We start from the raw sequence: 19114 nt of genomic DNA, 5'->3' as shown, positions 1-19114 counted from the left end.
ATATGATCAGAGTTATGCAGTTTCATTAGTTACACCAAATAAATTACAAAAAAAATCAGATTCATGTAAAAATTGGAATTACGTACCGGACGTTTCCGATTAACTAATGCTAGCGATTGTGTGAAAGGGAAAATTGAGAATTAATTCAAGGGACAATAAAACCAAGAAGTCTTTGTTGTTGCATGACTCATTTAATTATGTAGTAATTTTAACCAATTAAATAACAACATAAATTAAAATAAATAAATAATAATCTCCAAAAATATAACTACATAGTCCGACTGTTTCATGACGTAACGATAAACTTTTTCAATTCAACAATAGATTAAGATATGGTTGTAAATAAGTCTATTTTGTTGGGTGTATCATTCTTACATTTGGTATTTAATTATATTTTTAAATAAGACTTTTTGGAAATACCTCATTTCATAATAAATAATTCAAAACCTCAAAACCATAACTATAACACTCCGAATATTTCGCTATGTTTCACGACTCCAAAAGATGTGACATTCCAAATCGATATGCCACATCCAGAGCATATGTATAGCATATGTGTGTAAACTAATTAGAATGTTTCCTCTTTCTACACCCCCTCTGAACACTATTAGGACGTTTTAGGCACGCACGGCCGTTTCTCCTCCAAAGCGTCGCCTTCTTCACATGTGGCACAATCTCTTCAAGTGACTGGGTCTGCTCGACCGGTTCGTCTACTGGTACATGCAACTCTTCATCAGACATATCGAGAAAGGCTGCAAGATGTAAAGATCTGATTTGGTGTCTCGGACTTACATATAGAAGTTTTCTTACACTATAAACGTGATGTTTCTTAATAGGTTTGCTTTTAAGGTATGACTATCATGTCGTCTGCACGTTTTCTCGAAACTAACTCGGTATCCTTCATAGGAACTATCACTTACGATTTGTTCAAACCAATTGTTTTATTTGTAGTAAATCTTATTTAGGAGGAAGGGTGCATTTTTAAGCATACATACCATTTCTCAAGGCTGCAACCGTTTCCTCACTAAAGAGGGAGGCAGGGATCATGGCCACCTTGGCCACCCTTCCAAGCAGACGTCCAGCAACATTAACCCGCCCTCCCGCCGTCTTTATTTTGTCAAGGGCCTCTGCCGACAACAGGCACTCTCTTGCAAATGTTGATTTCAGGATTTTAACAGTCGCATCTGAAACAACTATCTCATCGCGAATCTGAAAAACAAAATGAGACGTGAGTGTGAGAGGAGAAAAAGTTTTCCCTGTCGAAGAAGAAGAATTGTAAGTTTTGATGTTGTTGATGTTTAAGTTATTATTATTCTATGAAATGCAACATGTTCTCATCATTATCATACACTTAAATATCGTGATCATGTTCACAAAAATACGGTTTCTTCAAAGTAATACAACGTCATAAACAGCCTACTCAATTGCTTATCACTGGAGTTTGTATCACTATCATCTCCATTAAAAAATATTTCAAAACGAAATGGATTGTACCTTTTGGGTCGCTGTAAGTGCCACAGCAACTCCTTCAGCCACGCGGATGTCCCCGGGAAGATGTGGCATAATGCCGGCCGTGGTCTCGTGGACTTCACTGGCAGTAATATTGAACATCCCTTTCAATACAACAGGTAGGGCCGAGGATGCGTCCCTTGCCAAAGCCTCTAGCTGTCTAGCTGCGCCTGGAACCTTCTCCACCGACGACGGTTCCATTTTAATAACACACAGGCGTGTATAATATCTGCGTAAACATGAAATGACATGACTATTCATTGACTAATGGTAAAATATTATAATTAAGTAAAGTTACTTATTTTCAAGCATAAACGTTTAAATTGTCCAACGTGTTTGCAACAGTTGTGTGACTTAATATTCACTTCTTTTTGCGTTATCCTCATGTATATGTACATCGTATTTTATTGGTTATCTATCAACGTTCTTTCCTTTTCATTTCTCAAGCATAAATATGAAGTGGAAGAGAAGTAAAGTAAATTCCTCACTATTATACTTGTTCTTGTAAGTCATGTAAGTCTTATAAATTTACCTAGACACCGTCGCCATGTCGAAGTTAGCGGTAACAAGACATGCTGTAGCGGGAACCTGTGGTGCTTCAGTGGCCTTCCCACGCACAGCACCGTTCCCAAGGTCAACGCTCAGTTGACCAACCTCATCAGGGACGGACGGGTCGTCCCAAACGAAGGGCATGGTCGATGAAGTAAACCAACCCATCAGGAATGAGAGGGTGCATCTGAATGAAAAAAACATCCGTATGAATAGGTTTATGAAAGTCATTTTCACCCTAGACGTCTTGTTTTAAGCTAGACTTTATCGTATGCAAGGTTATATGTTCAGTGTTATGACGTACCGAAATGGAGTATTCAGGCAAATATAGAACAACATCCTATAATAAAGGTTATTTCCATAGTTTTTAGGTTTTCGTGCATAAAAACCTTCCAATCCCCTGTATTAGATGGGTCTAGATATCGTTTTATCCATAGTGTTTAAAGTGAGCGAATAAATTTTTCTATATCAGTTAGTTTCAGTCCACCGTATTCATGGTTTTGATGTAATACTTCTCTTTTGATTTGTTCAGGTTAATTGTCCCAACAAATTCTACATGTATGATATGTTTCTGTACATATGTCTAACGAACTCATCCATGAGATATATAATCATCTTATAGTACCGTTACTAGTATACATTACACATATACACATATAATTACAAAATTTACTATATTTTATACCTCGATGCAATCTGCAACTCCGTGCATCCGTTCAACCAGGCTCCACAGTTGGCAACAAGCGTTTTTCCTGCGGTTGGTGGGCCGTACAATACCGGTAAATTGAAGTGCCGAAGACTCTCCAGGATCCACCTGTACCTATGCAATATGAACATGTAACCCCACGCCATAGCGGCAGCACCAAAGTTGTCGCCCAGTACCACAACGGCCTTGCGCAGAAATTTCTGAAAAACATTTAAAACAATAACACTATGAATGAAGTCGCCTATATGTTTCACCACTCCTCATAATGAATCCAAAGCATATCGGAAACTTGACATTGACATAGATGACAGTCGTAATCACCTGTTATGTTTGATAATGATACATTTACAGTACCTTTGTAATTGACAAGTGGGAGTGTCAATCAAGGTATACATTCATGTCTTACCCTCAGAGGTTTAATGGAGATTGGCAGACTGATGTGGTGGAAGAGGTCTGCCCTCGGTACATGTGTCCCTGGCCACTCTGGCAGCCACATGGTGGAGAGGGTTGAAGGGTCGAGCTAGAAACATGGATTCAAAAATATTGTATAAACAACATCTTCTTTGACATAGCGCTTTAATTATACTTTTAATAACTATACCTGAATTATACCGGTTCCCTTATTTTTTTTAGGTTGAAACACCATCTCTGTATAGCAAATTTTAACTTTAAGTGCGTAAAATGTATGAAATAAGAAAATGGCTATGTCCTTGAACGTGTCAGACTGGGCTCAGACAGCTGTCAATTATAAATGAAACAACTTACTCAATAGTTAGTTGACTACCTTTATACGTACCATTTTGGCGCTGGTGAGGTTGAAGACCTGGGTGGTACTCAGGTGTATTTCATCACCATTCAGGCCCGCCGTTCTCAAAAGTGTCCTGTCGCAGGCCCATTCATTCACTCTGGCCGTTTCCCGCATCTCCCGTTCGAGGCGGTTCGTGATGAAGAACAGCTCTCTGCCCTTCAAGTAGCACTGCAGACCAGCGCCCTTGAACGACCTGTTCAGTGCACACTGGAATGCATAGCCGTTGATCGTATCTTTAGAGCAGAAGTACGCCAAACTGAAATGAAGTATCAAGATTCATTAGTTTCATTTCTCCACCACAAATGATTTGTTATTCCACTGAACATGTCCGGTTTTAGACTCAATACGTATGGTAATGATGACCAGAACGTAATGAGTGCTACTGAGTTTTGATCGTAATATTATGGTGGTGAAAATTAAAATGCGTAAATGAATGCGATGTTGGTATTACACATATTATGTTTAAGTTTTTTCGTTGCATGTAACGTGTGTGTTGGAAAAATAAAAACCAACATCACATTCGATTAAGCATTTTCATTTTTTTTATAAATATTATCTAAGTAGCAAATACAGCTTCTAGTTTGAAATAGATTGTAGATCAACAGTAAAACCTATTACAACACTTCTTCACACTCTTCGGGTTGAATAAATTGCATCAACCTGTTTAAAACCCTTGTTTCGGGATGAACTAAAGTTGTGGATTTCCATATTTCTAAAACATGTGTATGAGCATCACAAAGCGACGGCCTTGATTTGTATTCAAAACCACGAGCACTGACAAATTCAAGGCTGTGTATAATGGTTACCAAACGCTCATATAGTTAATTTGAAATTAATTGTATTTAAACACATAAATAATTAATTAATTAAACTTATATTGTTTTATTATGTTTTTCTTCTTTGGCAGAAATGTTCAAATCGTGCACATTAAGAACATTTATATATTTTGGATGTTTTATTCATTTAACTCGTTAACAATACTTTTAGCTTTCGAAACTATCGAGCTTAAATGAAATAGTATAAAACCGAACACATGACAATGGACAAAAAAGCCGATCGTACGGGAACCATGCATGCATATATTGTCATGTATAGATTATACACTACATCTGTACAAATCGTAATAAGTAGGTTTTTTTTGTTTTTTACATTATCATTTAGAATATTTAAATCACGTTTTACCTTTAAGTTATGATATTAAATTCTATTGTCGTCTGTATTCAATTATATATTGAAAATGATTGTTCCAACATGTATACATATACGAATGTCAAATAAAAACCTTGTGCTAACTTTGATGATTGCAATAACACTTTTTTCAGTTCATCCTTTGTATGTCAATAATACTAGTCGCTATCAGCTTAGTTTAGTTGTAATGCTGATATATTTATATGTAACCATAACACACATACTGTTAAATTTACGTGTGATAGAATATGTTCTGTTCTGTATACTTTTTGGTTTGATAGATTTGTGATTTACAATTTCAGTTCATCCAATCAAAAAAAGTTGAGTATAATATTTATTTAATATTTCACACTACACTGTATAATTGTAATTTTAATATATTTATTTTGTATATGAAACACAAAAAACTGTATATTTTACTGTAATAAATTCTGTTCTGTTCTGTTCTGTACAAAAGTAATACGTTTTTTATCCGATGCGCTGTCATAGTGTTTGAAATCTGACAGAAAAAATACTATCGATAATCGGTTTATAAAACCGATCAATGATCGATTAGAAATCGATGTAATCATTATTTAATTATTATTTAGTCATCATGTTTAGGCATACATAATCAGTACGTTCTCACGTTTAAGCATCAGTGTTCCCTTGCATTCTTGTTCGTACGTTGCGTTGTATAAATAATGTGCATAACAGATTCAGAACCTACAAGTTACTTTTACGCAAAATGAGACCACAGACTCTTATGTTTGTCTTACATTGAGTTTTGTATACATGTGTAAAATAGAGAAACAAAGATATAGATTTCTTTTTTAATAATCAGTCATTAACAAGTACAACAAGCAGTTAAATGTATATAAGTTTTACAAGAATATTTTCTTTCAGAAAACTGTGAAAACTTAATTCTTACATGGTAAGTACATGGTTACATGTTTTCGGAATCACTTTTAAACCACATTCAGGAGACCAAGTTGAGACCAATTCTTCAGCAGTCAATTTACAAAAAAAATGTAATAACGTTATGTAGTGACGTACTGGCTTGATAAAAATTTGCCTAAATAACTAAACATAGTAACACCGTTGTTTCTATAATCTATAGCTCAAATTTCATTATCGATTGTCGCCGGCGTAGTTCTTTCCGATCAATTGTCGAATATAACCGATCATCCGCACAATACTACGATGTCATATATACTCATATATATTATAAATATTGTATTTAACACTTATATGTATTATTTCCTCAAATGTATACACATATACAGGATGTCTACATGTGTTTCTAAATAAATTCATATAAATAGTATAGCAATATATAAGTTTTACTGTCACTTAGTATGTAGTATATTCCAATTATTATTAAAGAGTGTTTAACTTATTTCTTCATCGTACTATATTTGGCAAAACGCGTTATGGAGTTTGCTCGAACACGGTGATTTATGAATATGCCTCAACGCTATATGCACCTTTTTTTGTTACGGTATGCCTTCAGACAATTTGGACCAGAAAGAAAAAGAAGTGTCTTTACGAGTATAAGACGTCATTGCATATTTACTTTTAGTTACTTATACATCTGTACAAATTATTTCGGAAAGATGCCAATTATCTTTTGATTGTTTTCAAAAAAAAAATGATATCAAATGAAATAATAAAGAATAAAATTACGAATATGTTTATAATAAAATCCCTCTAAGTTCTAAGTAATCAACCTAAATTGACAATTTTCCGGTAAACTCGACTACTGTCATAGCATCGTTCAGCCTCCAACTTATCTGATCATACAACCAAGGTCATATACAATTAAGGCGGAGATTACAATTGACATTGACATAGACACGCCCATAATTTCTTAATTGATTGACGTAGACGCGCCCATTAATTAGTAATCTCGGTATTTGTCACCAGAGTTTTATTGGTGGCAATAAACAGTTTAAAGCTGTTTATTGCTGCTATGGTCCGGTTTAAAGTCACATCCATTTTGTAGAGTAATAGCAAATTGCGTGACTTAATGAAAGTGTGTATATTTTTTCGTTGGTCACTTTATACACTTGTGTATGTATAATATCATAATTATTCTTTAACTCTTCAGTCAACACCTATTTTGCAAGTATCTACGACATTCTCAATAACACTTATTAATGTACAAGTCTGAACGTAAACTATGGTTAGTGGTAAAGACAGCCCTATTATCCAACATTCAGCAAAGACACAGAACGGACTTAACCAGTTGTTGAGATATGAACACAACAAAAATCTTATTCCGACTTGAACATCGTATACTTAAAAGACACAACTTTAATTTAAGCCTTTTGTTTTGCTCTTAGTAATGACTTAGATTTAGCTACATAAAATTTTTGTATTGCTAATGCACTTATTCGTGAATATAAGGACCATGGTGTTTTTAAGAAATTAATGTTTGTAACTAGTACATGTGATTATATGCCAGTCCGTCTCTTCTTGTGGCTGTGTACAGGCAAATTGTATTTATAAACTTGACCCGTATATACATGGATGAGAGGTAAATACACATGATTAACATGCTATATGAAAAATATATGAATATAAATGCACACGTTTCAATGATCATGTCAACTGCTAAATACAACGTGCAGAATTATAGTGTGCCGCTATTTATGGAGACATAAAACTATGTCCATTGTTTATAAACAGATTTTCATGATTTATAAAGTATGGTTGTTATAAATGCTGCATACAATTGTTTGTTACAAGACTGTATCTATTGAAGAACTATTAAGCAGATATGGCTATGCTTGTGTGTGGTACGATCCCCAACTTATTTATTGCATTGTGTAATTTAAGCAAACCATGATCGACGATTTCATGCAGGCATGACTTCAGATAGATTCAGAAAATAACCTCGTTTTATCCTTAGTATATGTATAAATAAAATTTTGATTTCGATGTAATTAGAAACTCTGAAAAGAAACGTTTAGTCGTTCAAACAAGAACTTCTGCACATAAATTAAGATGGAAACAGAAAGATTCGGCCAAATCCATATTGAAAGACATAGACGTGTTTGCCGAGTGTGCACATTGAAGATGAGTTCCATTATTAAATATGCTATTTATGACGATCCTAGATAAAGACAAATTTAAACCTTTAATTGGAGTTAGTGTTTTAAACTGATGCATGACTTATTATCTAAGTATCACTTGGTTGATACGTCATATGTAGCAACTCATACGCCTTATATATTGCTTTTGTTTAACAAGTGCATTGTATATATTTACGATGAGAAACTACATGTAATGGATTTAGTAAAATAACTCAGTTCTAATAGTGCCATACAAAGGTGTTCACATATTAAAAAAACCCATACTAACTACAGTTAAGCTCCAGTATGCACTATTGTTACAATTATCATTTAAAATTCAATTACCTTTTGCAAAAAAACATAACATAATATATCTTTATTCGGCAATAAACGGCATATGCACATTTATAGCAATATAATATTGTACAATATGGAACAGTGAAGACACAGATTATTTACAGAGAGGTCAAACATTCAAGAAAGTAGATGTAATGTTACAAAATAAAAAGCGTCTTTGATATTAAATGCTATGCTAATAATTGCATGAATGTGTACACCATATTCCGTGATAATGGAATACTTGTATAGCTGTACGTAAAAAAAGTCCATTAAACTATGAGTACACTAATATTGGTCCCAATTCATACACAATTAAAAAAAACATGTAAAAGGGCAACACAATTGTATCACTTAAATTTCGGATGTTCTCTTTATTACTGTCCTCCTCTGAATGCATTTTATATAAAAAGTTTTAAAGAATTGCAAAACATACCTAAGTATTCATCGTCTTGACAAACACCATCACCATCATCACCATCATCACCATCATCACCGGCCAGGCTGGAATCTTCTGTTATTTTAACAAATAAAGTGCATTTGATTAAATCAAAAGAATTATTCTGAAAATAAGAATATTACTTAACTGTGAATGGTAGGTCTTTAACCTATAAATTGTCTATTCAATAAGCAAAAGGGTTACCTAGATTTAACAAATACATTATTATTTCTGAAATTCTTCAAAAGTACAGTACATACATGGTTGTGCATGTACTATATGATAGTTACACAAATCTATATTAATAGTTTTTGTTGTTGTTAATATCTAGAAATTACAGCTCTTTTTGTTAAAGAACTCCAATCCCTGCATTCTGTGGCTCATACGGGCAATTAAAAAATCAGAACTATTTCTCAAACTATTTCCATAAAAGTAGGGCTTATCATAGAAAAAGAAGGAGCCTTACAAAATAGCAGATAAAAAGTTACTCATAATGAACCACTTGAAAGCTTGAGTAATGTTTTGTTCGTTTAGAAACATAATTCCAATGATTTGCTATTAGAAATTACCAGATCTTGATTCAGCAAATGTAGCCTTTTTCCATTCATGGAATTCCGGAGCCCGATTTTCATCATACACGCCATTGTATATTTCTGCAAATGCTTTGTGTGATACAAAGGCATGGTTCCTGAAAAATTAACTCAGAAATAATAGGATTTATGATGGTAATTGGGCTAGCTGAAGGCTTCCCAAACACAATCAAAGTGCAATTAAACCTTTTTTTATGTAATTTCAGTGTCTGGGATATAATGCCAGTAACAATTTTTTTCCAGATAAAGTTATTATTTGACAAAGGCTTCAAAAGTTATTCTGCAGACAAGACCAATTAAAGGTTATTTCTTAAATTCAAAGGCAGTAGCTGTTGAGTGAAAAAATGTGAAATGGCTCCAACTTATCCGAGATATAATGCCCATACGCATTCAAACTATTTATATAAATAAGCTAGTGTTATAATTATCTTACCCTGATTCACACATCAATTCATAAGTGCTGTCATCAAAGTACACCCAATTTGAACTCTCCTTTTGTGATGTTTTGTATTTGACATCATAGTAACGCCTGCCAACATTCGGGATGGTATAATGACTGATGTAATACCTCGCTCCGCATGACCTACACCGGAGCGAGCATTTCAAACCTGGTTCTGGACCTACAAGAGAAAATATGAGTTATTCACAAAGTATATATTTTCCATCCCAGATCAATGCACCTTAAAAGTATAAATGTGTAGTAATATATATATATATATATATATATATATATATTTCAGTATAAACAGGCGGGAAGAAATGCGACACTTGGGACAATTACAATAGCAATAGCCTGTCTGTTTAAACCTGTAATCTGTAAACATTTATAGACATGTATCAGTTCTTGTGAATGTCAGAATCCAGCCATAATCATGATAATGGCCAATAAAATTGATACAGAAAAAAAAAGATAGTAGAACAAACCAATTTACCTGTTATTTTAAACAGTGTGATGTTAGATTTTGACGCCGGATACACCTTGCCTCCACAATCAGGGATCAAACAAGCGTCAACAACAGGTGCTATGAAGTTCAGAAGTGGTTCTTTGTGTGCCCTTGAAGCTTTCCATAAAACAGTTTTGAACTTGGCACCACAATCTACTAATCTGGTCTCGTCAGGGATTTTTTCACATAGCCTTTGGAGTTCAATAACATGTTTGATGTTCATTGATTTGTCAACTTCTTGCATTATTTTTAAAAAATAATCATCCCTGTTAACAAAGTTTTTGGGAATATGTTTATCAGTCTGCACTGCACAAACAAATGTGTTTAAACCATATTTTTGTATAATGGTAGACAGGTCATTTGATTTTCCATGGTTGTGTTCTGATTGCCATGGAGATTTTGAACATTGATCTAATTTTGGTTGTTCTACTCTTGGACGTCTCCTTGGGGTTTGGCATCCTGGGCTAGGTGATCGCTTCCAGAACGTTTGACGTTCACTTTCTGTTGGTGTACGACATCTTGGACTTGGGGAACGTTCCCATATCGATCGACGTGCACCTGTGGCTGTCTTCGGTGAATCCCACAGCTTTCTCGATGCCCGTGTCTGTTGTTCCATGTCTAGGCAAAATACACATGTTCGAATTTAGGTTATTAGGTATAATCCAATTAAGTCATATAACTAAATGAGGCTGTTAAGTAAGAGGAACATTCACGTCAATCGTGTGTGGCTTGGCTGAACAGATAGTTGAATGTTATAAATGTATGAAGTGTTACCATTCATCTTACTTTCTGTAATTTTATGATATAATATATCAAGAAGCGGCTTTTGTTTAACTTGTTGCAATATAGTACCTTTTTAAACGAAATGCTTTCATTTCCTGGTCACAAGCGTAACTGTTTGTTGGCTATTCAAGTAGGAAAATAGTTAACTGAACACTTTTTCTTATAAGCATATTCCCTAATGAAAATAAAATTCGTGTACCTTGTATCTTGAAGTCCTTACTAATGATATGTTTACATGTTGTAATTTTTTTTTATTCAAACATTGCTTCGAGCCGCCATTGTTCACCGGTGCATAAACGTGTGCCTTACATTCAATTGCGGTTACACATCACCATATTTATGTTTAGTTATCGACAAAACGGTATGATATCGGACGGGCATGCAAATTGAATGGCAGAACTCGCTGTAATACGGATGTGGTCAAGTACAACCAATTAAAGTTTTGGTAACGATTGCACCATATTTACTATTACTATCAGAGCAATATATATACCTAATTTATTTCCTAGTAAGAAATCGGCCCTCCCCGATTACACAAACTTTTACCAACAAAAGTAATTGTAATTACTATGTATAAATTATCACAAATTATGAAATATACAAACTCCTACGTTAAGAAATGCTGGGATAAACTTGAAGTATTAAAATGACATCAGTTGAATTTAGGTGCGATGTTTATAAGTGTATGCAAAGAGGGAAAGAAGTTTGTAGCCATTACCTCATTTTTTAAGTTACACTGGAAAGACAGCTCTAACAAAACTCGTTTTGTATTCGTTATTTATTTTGACATATATAGAATAGGAACTCATTATGTTCATCAGTTAGGTTGTGGGAGCCAAACAATATTTTTTTCGATATTAGGTGGACGGTAGGCCCGGATCCCTAAATGTTTCTATGCGTTCTATCAAATACTAATTTGCACTGGAATAGAAAGTGTTTGTCGTCCTCAATATCAGCTCCACAAGCACATGAAGAAGTTTGCATCAAATGATTGTAATGGTTGCTACATTTTTTTTCCGTATACGTGCATGGTGAACAGAATGAAGTCGTTCACCTGTGATGTTATATCTAGGTATTGTTGGTTCTTTGTACAATACTTCCATTTTCGTTTTGAAGGTTTCTAAGGATTCCTAATCTCTAGTTTCTTGATGTCAATCAATGTACAAATATATGAGTTTATTGTTTACTCCAACACTATCTTGGTCTGCAGCTAAATCCAAATAAGCAGCTCAGGCAAGGAAAGCTATTTTTTCAATTAAAAACTATCAATTGTCATTTGGTACGATTAATCATAATGATTTTTTTAACTTTTTGATACAATGGTCTCCCCGATACTGACATTTGGCTCAGAAATTTGGGGATTTAAGGAATATAATGAGATTGAAAAAGTACAGCTTTTCTTTTGTAAATATTTTCTCGAAGTTAAGAGTTCTGTAAAAAATTGTGTGGCTTTATATGGATGTGGTAGATTACCAATGTTCACTATTTATGTGTCGAAATGTGTAAAATATTGATGCAAAGTATTACTAGAAATTCATATATTATTATAAAAAATCTGGATGGTTAAGGTAGGCGTATTTGGGCAACTTATATAAAAGAAATATTGTTTACATATGGCTTTGGGTATGCTTGGATTGCCCACGATGTGGGAGATATAAATATATTTATCTGTCATTATAAAATAAGAATTGCTGATTGTTGTAGACAAACATGGCCCGGTGATGTAAATAATTCCTCACATTGTGATACTTATAAATGCTTCAAGTCTTTATTGAATGTTGAAAGATACCTTAATATCAGTTCACCGTTTCCTGTACGGAAATCATTGGCTAGATTTAGAACCTCTAGTCATAAACTTCATATATAATCGGTTGGTTATTTGTATTGATAGAAATGGTCGTTTTTGTATTTATTGTTTGTTGGATGAAAGACATACTTGTTATTGAAGATGAAAATTATGTATTTTTTAAGTGTTTAAAATTTAATGACATCAGGGAAAATTATTTGTTCTCTTGGTATCGTGGAAATACTGACATTGTTCATTTCTATAATATGATGGCATCGGAAAATGTTGCCCATATTAAATCCCTTGCTCTTTACATTCATAAACTCATGTTAGCTATAGATAACACTTAACTTGTTAACCAAGAGACACAACTCTTATTTAGTTACATATATGCATTTTGTTATATTTGATTTGCATTGTAAAATGTATTATGGGCTGGAGGCCTTCCATAACTTGACTTTTGATGAAAATTTTCGATGTAACCTACAAACTCGATTTTTGATGTTGAACTTTGAAAATTTTCGATGTAACCGATGTAACCGGTTGTAACCAATGTAACCGCGTAACCCGCTATTTCAGATAGAAAAAAACACTTTTTCAAACTTTTCAAAAACTTTGCTGTATCTTATTGTAACTAATGTAACTGCATAACTCTGATCATATGTCGACCTGAAAACTCGATTTTGGATGAAAATTTTCGATGTAACCGATGTAACCAGTTGTAACCAATGTAACCGCGTAACCCGCTATTTCAGATGGAAAAAAACACTTTTTCAAACTTTTCAAAAACTTTGCTGTATCTTATTGTAACTAATTTAACTGCATAACTCTGATCATATGTCGACCTGAAAACTCGATTTTGGATGAAAATTTTCGATGTAACCGATGTAACCAGTTGTAACCAATGTAACCGCGTAACCCGCTATTTCAGATAGAAAAAAACACTTTTTCAAACTTTTCAAAAACTTTGCTGTAACTCATTGTAACTAATGTAACTGCATAACTCTGATCATATGTCGACCTGAAAACTCGATTTTGGATGAAAATTTTCGATGTAACCGATGTAACCAGTTGTAACCAATGTAACCGCGTAACCCGCTATTTGGGATAGAAAAAAACACCTTTTCAAACTTTTCAGAAACTTTGCTGTAACTTATTGTAACTAATGTAACTGCATAACTCTGATCATATGTCGACCTGAAAACTCGATTTTTGATGAAAATTTTCGATGTAACCGATGTAACCAGTTGTAACCAATGTAACCGCGTAACCCGCTATTTCAGATAGAAAAAAACACTTTTTCAAACTTTTCAGAAACTTTGCTGTAACGCATTGTAACCAATGTAACTGCATAACTCTGATCATAGGTCGACCTGAAAACTCGATTTTTGATGAAAATTTTCGATGTAACCGATGTAACCAGTTGTAACCAATGTAACCGCGTAACCCGCTATTTCAGATAGAAAAAAACACTTTTTCAAACTTTTCAAAAACTTTGCTGTAACTCATTGTAACTAATGTAACTGCATAACTCTGATCATATATCGACCTGAAAACTCGATTTTTGATGAAAATTTTCGATGTAACCGATGTAACCAGTTGTAACCAATGTAACCGCGTAACCCGCTATTTAGGATAGAAAAAACACTTTTTCAAACTTTTCAAAAAATGTGCTGTAACTCATTGTAACTAGCGTAACCCGCTATTTCAGATAGAAAAAAAAACACTTTTTCAAACTTTTCAGAAACTTTGCTGTAACTCATTGTAACCAATGTAACTGCATAACTCTGATCATATGTCGACCTGAAAACTCGATAGTTTGTGATTGAACTTTGACTGTGTTTTTATTGTATGTAATATGTTCTATTTATTTGGCTGTAACCCATGTAACTATAGCGTGAGAAGGGTTACAAAATTCGAAGCTCTCATTTTATGGGCCGATTTTGGGCGCCAAACGGTTGTGGGGATTGATTTTGGAACAACGTTCATTAGAGAAAACTAGCTGTTTTCGGAAAATAAAGTTGACCATTGCAAAAAATAATTTTGGAATAAAAAGCAATGGTAAGTCATTTTCTAAATGTTAAAGTAGCTCATGTTTTAATGTTTTGTTGTAATTAAACCAATCAGTTAGCTTTGTATGGATAAATGACTATACACATAATTTGCTGGTTTAAAATTCCTCATTAAGTATTGACCAACAATTTGTCTTAATATGAATAATATTTGTACAATGCAGGCACCACTTCTTCTTGCTGCGATTGATTTTGGAACAACGTACTCCGGATGGTCTTTCTCATTTAAACACGAGTTTCAACTCGACCCAACAAAAGTCGCAACGAAGCATTGGCATGGAGACCAGCTAGTTTCATTGAAAGGTTCATGTATTTGATCTTTAATTATACCTTTCTTCTTACAATAAATTGTCTTCTTCCTTTAAAAACAAATGAGTCATATGTTGTTTTAACTACTCGACTTGACCCACGAATGTCGGAGGAATGTGTACGGATTTTAGTTTGCATGTAACAGTTCATATGCTACTAAAAATTACTTTTAAAAATAATATTTAAAAGATAATTGGAATTCAGGATTGTTACAGTTTTACCTGTCAAGGAAAACCCTAAAACTTTTGTCAGTTGTTAAAATGTACCAATATTTTTCAGCACCGACATGTGTTCTGATCGAACCGGATGGGGAGACTTTTTCAGCGTTTGGATATGACGCTGAAACCAAATACACCAGACAAGTTGAAGCGGAGGAACATGAAAAATGGTACTTCTTCAGGAGATTCAAGATGAAGCTTTACAAAAAGGTAAAGGTAGACGGAAGCGAAAAGTATTACAAAGATTCTCTATCAGAAGAATTATTATGTGTATTTTGAGTTTCTGTTTACTAGACAGTAATCAAGAAAAAAACGTGTTTTTTTTTATATAAATCTTGAACATGCATCGGTTAGTCTAATGATACCGTAAGGGGTTCCAAGCAAATATTTTGTCTTTCAACAGGAGATAAAAAAAGACATGCACATTAAAGATGAAACTGGAAAGAAACTAAAAGCAATGATTGTGTTTTCAGTTACAATAAGGTAAACTATCTTGATGAAATTTGAACTTTGTAATAATTGTTAAATCTTAACGTCAAATATACTGTCAATCCGTATCGTTGATTTACAATACCTGTTTCAACTACAAAATTGTTTTATCATTAACAGCAACACAGCGTTGCCAGATTATAACGTTTATGTTAGAGCAAGAAAAAAATGGCTGCAGCATCAGTACCTTTCTAAGAAGTATTTCATAGCATTTTAAGTGATTTCTAAACTTGTACAGATTTCTTAAAAATAACCTTTTAAGAGTAATTGAAGACCGTTTCAAGGGAGGCATCAAACTGGAGGAAATCAGTTGGGTTTTAACAGTTCCCGCTATTTGGGATGATGGTGCCAAGCAGTTTATGAGGGAAGCTGCTGAAAGTGTAAGAATGGCCTTAGTTATTTATATTATTATTATTTAAACGATGATTTAAAATACATTGATTGGTAAGTTTAATGTTAGAAAAGTGTATGGTGAGTACACAAATATCACCTTCAATACCGTAACACTTTTATTTGTTTAATCGAGGTAATAATCCTAAGATATGTTGATAAATCAAAATTGCTTTTGATTTTTATCACCATTCAAGATCACAGTAGCTTTTGTTTTGAAGTATATATAGCATATGTATCACAATAAGTCGTCTAAAATGAAAAAAGTTTTCAATTTTATTATAACAGGTCGGAATTTCACCGTTGTACTAATGAAACCACTTTAAATACAGTAAAATAAGGAATCTAGTCATTAGAGGTGTGATCATTATAGCCATACATAGTGTTTTTTTGAAATAATTAATTTCATACTTGCTTATATGTTAATATATGAGCATCTTCTTTCATAAATCTCTAAGAACATAACTTAGCATGTTTAATGTTGAAATCCATTGGTAATGGCAAACTTTTATGTCATTCTAACACCAATCACAGGCGGCAAGGTTGATGTTGCTGTCCAAGAGGTAGCAGGGAACGGTTCCATGAAAAACATATTCAAAGCCGGTGGTGGTGACTGGGGAGGGACTTAGGTGGACGAGGCTTATGTGAAGTTTTTAGAAGACATAATATGTATATTACGTCTGTTCTACAAAGTATGTTTCGTTCAGAAATTGTATTCCGAGAAAGTTCGTGAATTTGTTTGAATCAAATGGCGTCAATATTACAATTTTATATGCTTTTGAAAATGTTAATCGGTAAATCGAATTGCTAATTTTTGTTTTGATGGCGTGTATTTCAGGAATGGACTCCATTGACGAATTTAAACGATCCAACATGGAAGATTACATGCTCATGATTCGCGACTTCGAAATAAAAAAGCGAGAAGTCGATCCACAGAAAAGTGATAAACCAGTGGTATTCAAAATTTCAGCAACGTTACCAAAATTAGTGAAGAAATTGAAGGGCAAGAAAATACACGAACTTATTATTGTTACCAATTCAATAACATGGCATGCTCGAGTTTACAATACGATTTATTTCCTTCATTTTACTACAATACATTTTGTGAAGATAAATGGTTCAATTATCAATAGCTTTTATACAATGACCGAATAGTGTTGCCAAAATACTGAAGCAAGGAGGTTTGTATAATAAACTATGTCTCAATAACCTTGATATGTAAAATAAGGAAAACCGCTATACCACGGCTAGTGTTCTCACTAGGTCTCTTACAAATATGTATGTCGGGAATTACCAGTTATCTGCAGTCCCTGATATTCACCTTATAATACTGAAATAGCATGTACATATGCACTTACCTCTTTCGTACCCAATCTACGAGATTGAACCCAGGAATCTATAAATGAGCCAAACGTTAAAGGTTAGATAATTAAAAACCTCACAGAACGGTTGATAAAACTGCTTTTGAATATCCATCGCCTATATGTTTCTGATTATACAATGCGCTGATATAAAAAATAAACTAAAAGTTTAATTGTTGATAGCTTATTTCTTGCAGGTAGCAATAAAAGCCGACAAATTGAAAGTCGATATGGATGTAGTAAGGAACATTTTCAAGATACAAATTGAAGCTATAGTTGACCACGTTTCCAATCTGCTTGACCAGTCGACCATAGTTGAAATAGGAGCAATTGTTTTAGTTGGAGGATTTAACGATTGTCCATTGCTCCAGCAAAGTTTCAAGTCAAAGTTTGACGACCACACAATCATCGTCCCAAATGATGCAGACCTCGCAGTCTTTAAGGGGGCAGTGATATTTGGACACAAACCAGAGCTGATTTCCCAGCGAGTGAGCATATACACGAATGGGATAGAGATAAGGGTGCCTTTTATTGAACATGTTCACAAAGAATCTTATAAAATAAAAGACGAAGACGGAAAAGTCCGCTGATGTAATGTCTTTGATAAGCATATAACAGCTGGGCAGTGCCTAGTTATTGTAGAAGCACACGTTGAAAAGAATTACCATGCGGTTCCAAGTACAGCCGCTTTAATTTTCAAAGTTTATTACACACTTGATCCAAATCCGATGTACGTCATCGACAAATCAATCTTGCAGGCACCTTGACAATTCCCATAGTAGAAAGTGCCAGATTTTTTAGAGTAGGAATGATTTACGGAGAGACAGAGATAGAGGTTGAGGTCACTAAAATCGTTACAGGGAGCTTGCATCGCCTGAAAATTGACTTCTTGGTCTAACCTTCAGTAAAAAAGAAGGCATTTTGAAATATCTTATAAACTGAAGAATTTTTAAGGAAGGAAGAACAAAAAAGAATTAGGTATAGTTTTTATGGAAACAGTTGGAAATAAAGTATGTACATCACTTGATCATCGAACTATAAACATAGTAAATTGAAATAAAATAAACGTGAGCAGCAGTTTATACAGTTATAAAACATGCAACAGCTGCAAAAAAGTTCCTATATACGTATATGTCTGTGAATACGCGTGTAACGAAAATATCTTACATTCATATACACATGATTGTCGATTGATTTAGTTAATTTTTTTATATATTTATGTTTTGTTTATTATAATAACAATGATTCAATATAGAATACTTATTCTTTAAATATCTCTTTATCATGAAACTTTACCTTGTTACTTACATTATAACGCAATGTCATGTTATCTCCTTACAATGTGTAAGATGTGTTGTTTCAAGGAAAATTCGTTGAATAAATAATGTCTTTACTAACTTTACATACAACCGCATTGTAAACTATATCATTAAATTTGGTTTTGTTTCAAGAAGTGTTCTTGTTTTTCATATGTTGTGGAAATGGTATGCCTCTTGCCCCGAACTCTCACAGCGTAGGAAACTGTGTAAAACCATAACATATATCATATATATATATAGTAATCAATGAAGTTCTATAAGT

The 19114-nt window shown here is 33.7% G+C and overlaps 2 protein-coding genes across 2 annotated transcripts in view; one reads left to right on the top strand and one right to left on the bottom strand.

Annotated features, from left to right (window-relative positions):
* LOC128216146 (heat shock 70 kDa protein 12A-like) overlaps positions 1-18123 on the top strand; it is a 34537-nt gene extending 16414 nt beyond the window's left edge. The window contains exons 8-9 of the mRNA XM_052922727.1: positions 17011-17126; positions 17731-18123. Coding sequence (XP_052778687.1) covers positions 17011-17126; positions 17731-18123 — 509 coding nt within the window. The remainder of the gene's footprint in view (positions 1-17010; positions 17127-17730) is intronic.
* Positions 193-11207, bottom strand: LOC128217159 (uncharacterized). The gene is made up of 12 exons (XM_052924098.1): positions 11108-11207; positions 10114-10743; positions 9615-9801; positions 9161-9279; positions 8589-8666; positions 3561-3828; positions 3171-3284; positions 2744-2964; positions 2042-2245; positions 1495-1738; positions 996-1209; positions 193-752 (listed from the first exon to the last, which is right to left on the bottom strand). Exons 6-12 carry the CDS (start codon positions 3684-3686, stop codon positions 565-567), a joined length of 1311 nt encoding a protein of 436 aa, XP_052780058.1. The 5' UTR covers positions 3687-3828; positions 8589-8666; positions 9161-9279; positions 9615-9801; positions 10114-10743; positions 11108-11207; the 3' UTR covers positions 193-564.
* Positions 18124-19114: the final 991 nt, after the last annotated feature.

Source organism: Mya arenaria, chromosome 14 (genome assembly GCF_026914265.1).
Source record: "Mya arenaria isolate MELC-2E11 chromosome 14, ASM2691426v1".
In the NCBI taxonomy this organism is placed as follows: Eukaryota; Metazoa; Mollusca; class Bivalvia; order Myida; family Myidae; genus Mya; species Mya arenaria.
The sequence above is the reverse complement of the archived record's forward strand: the minus strand, read 5'-3'. Positions and strand labels throughout refer to the sequence as shown.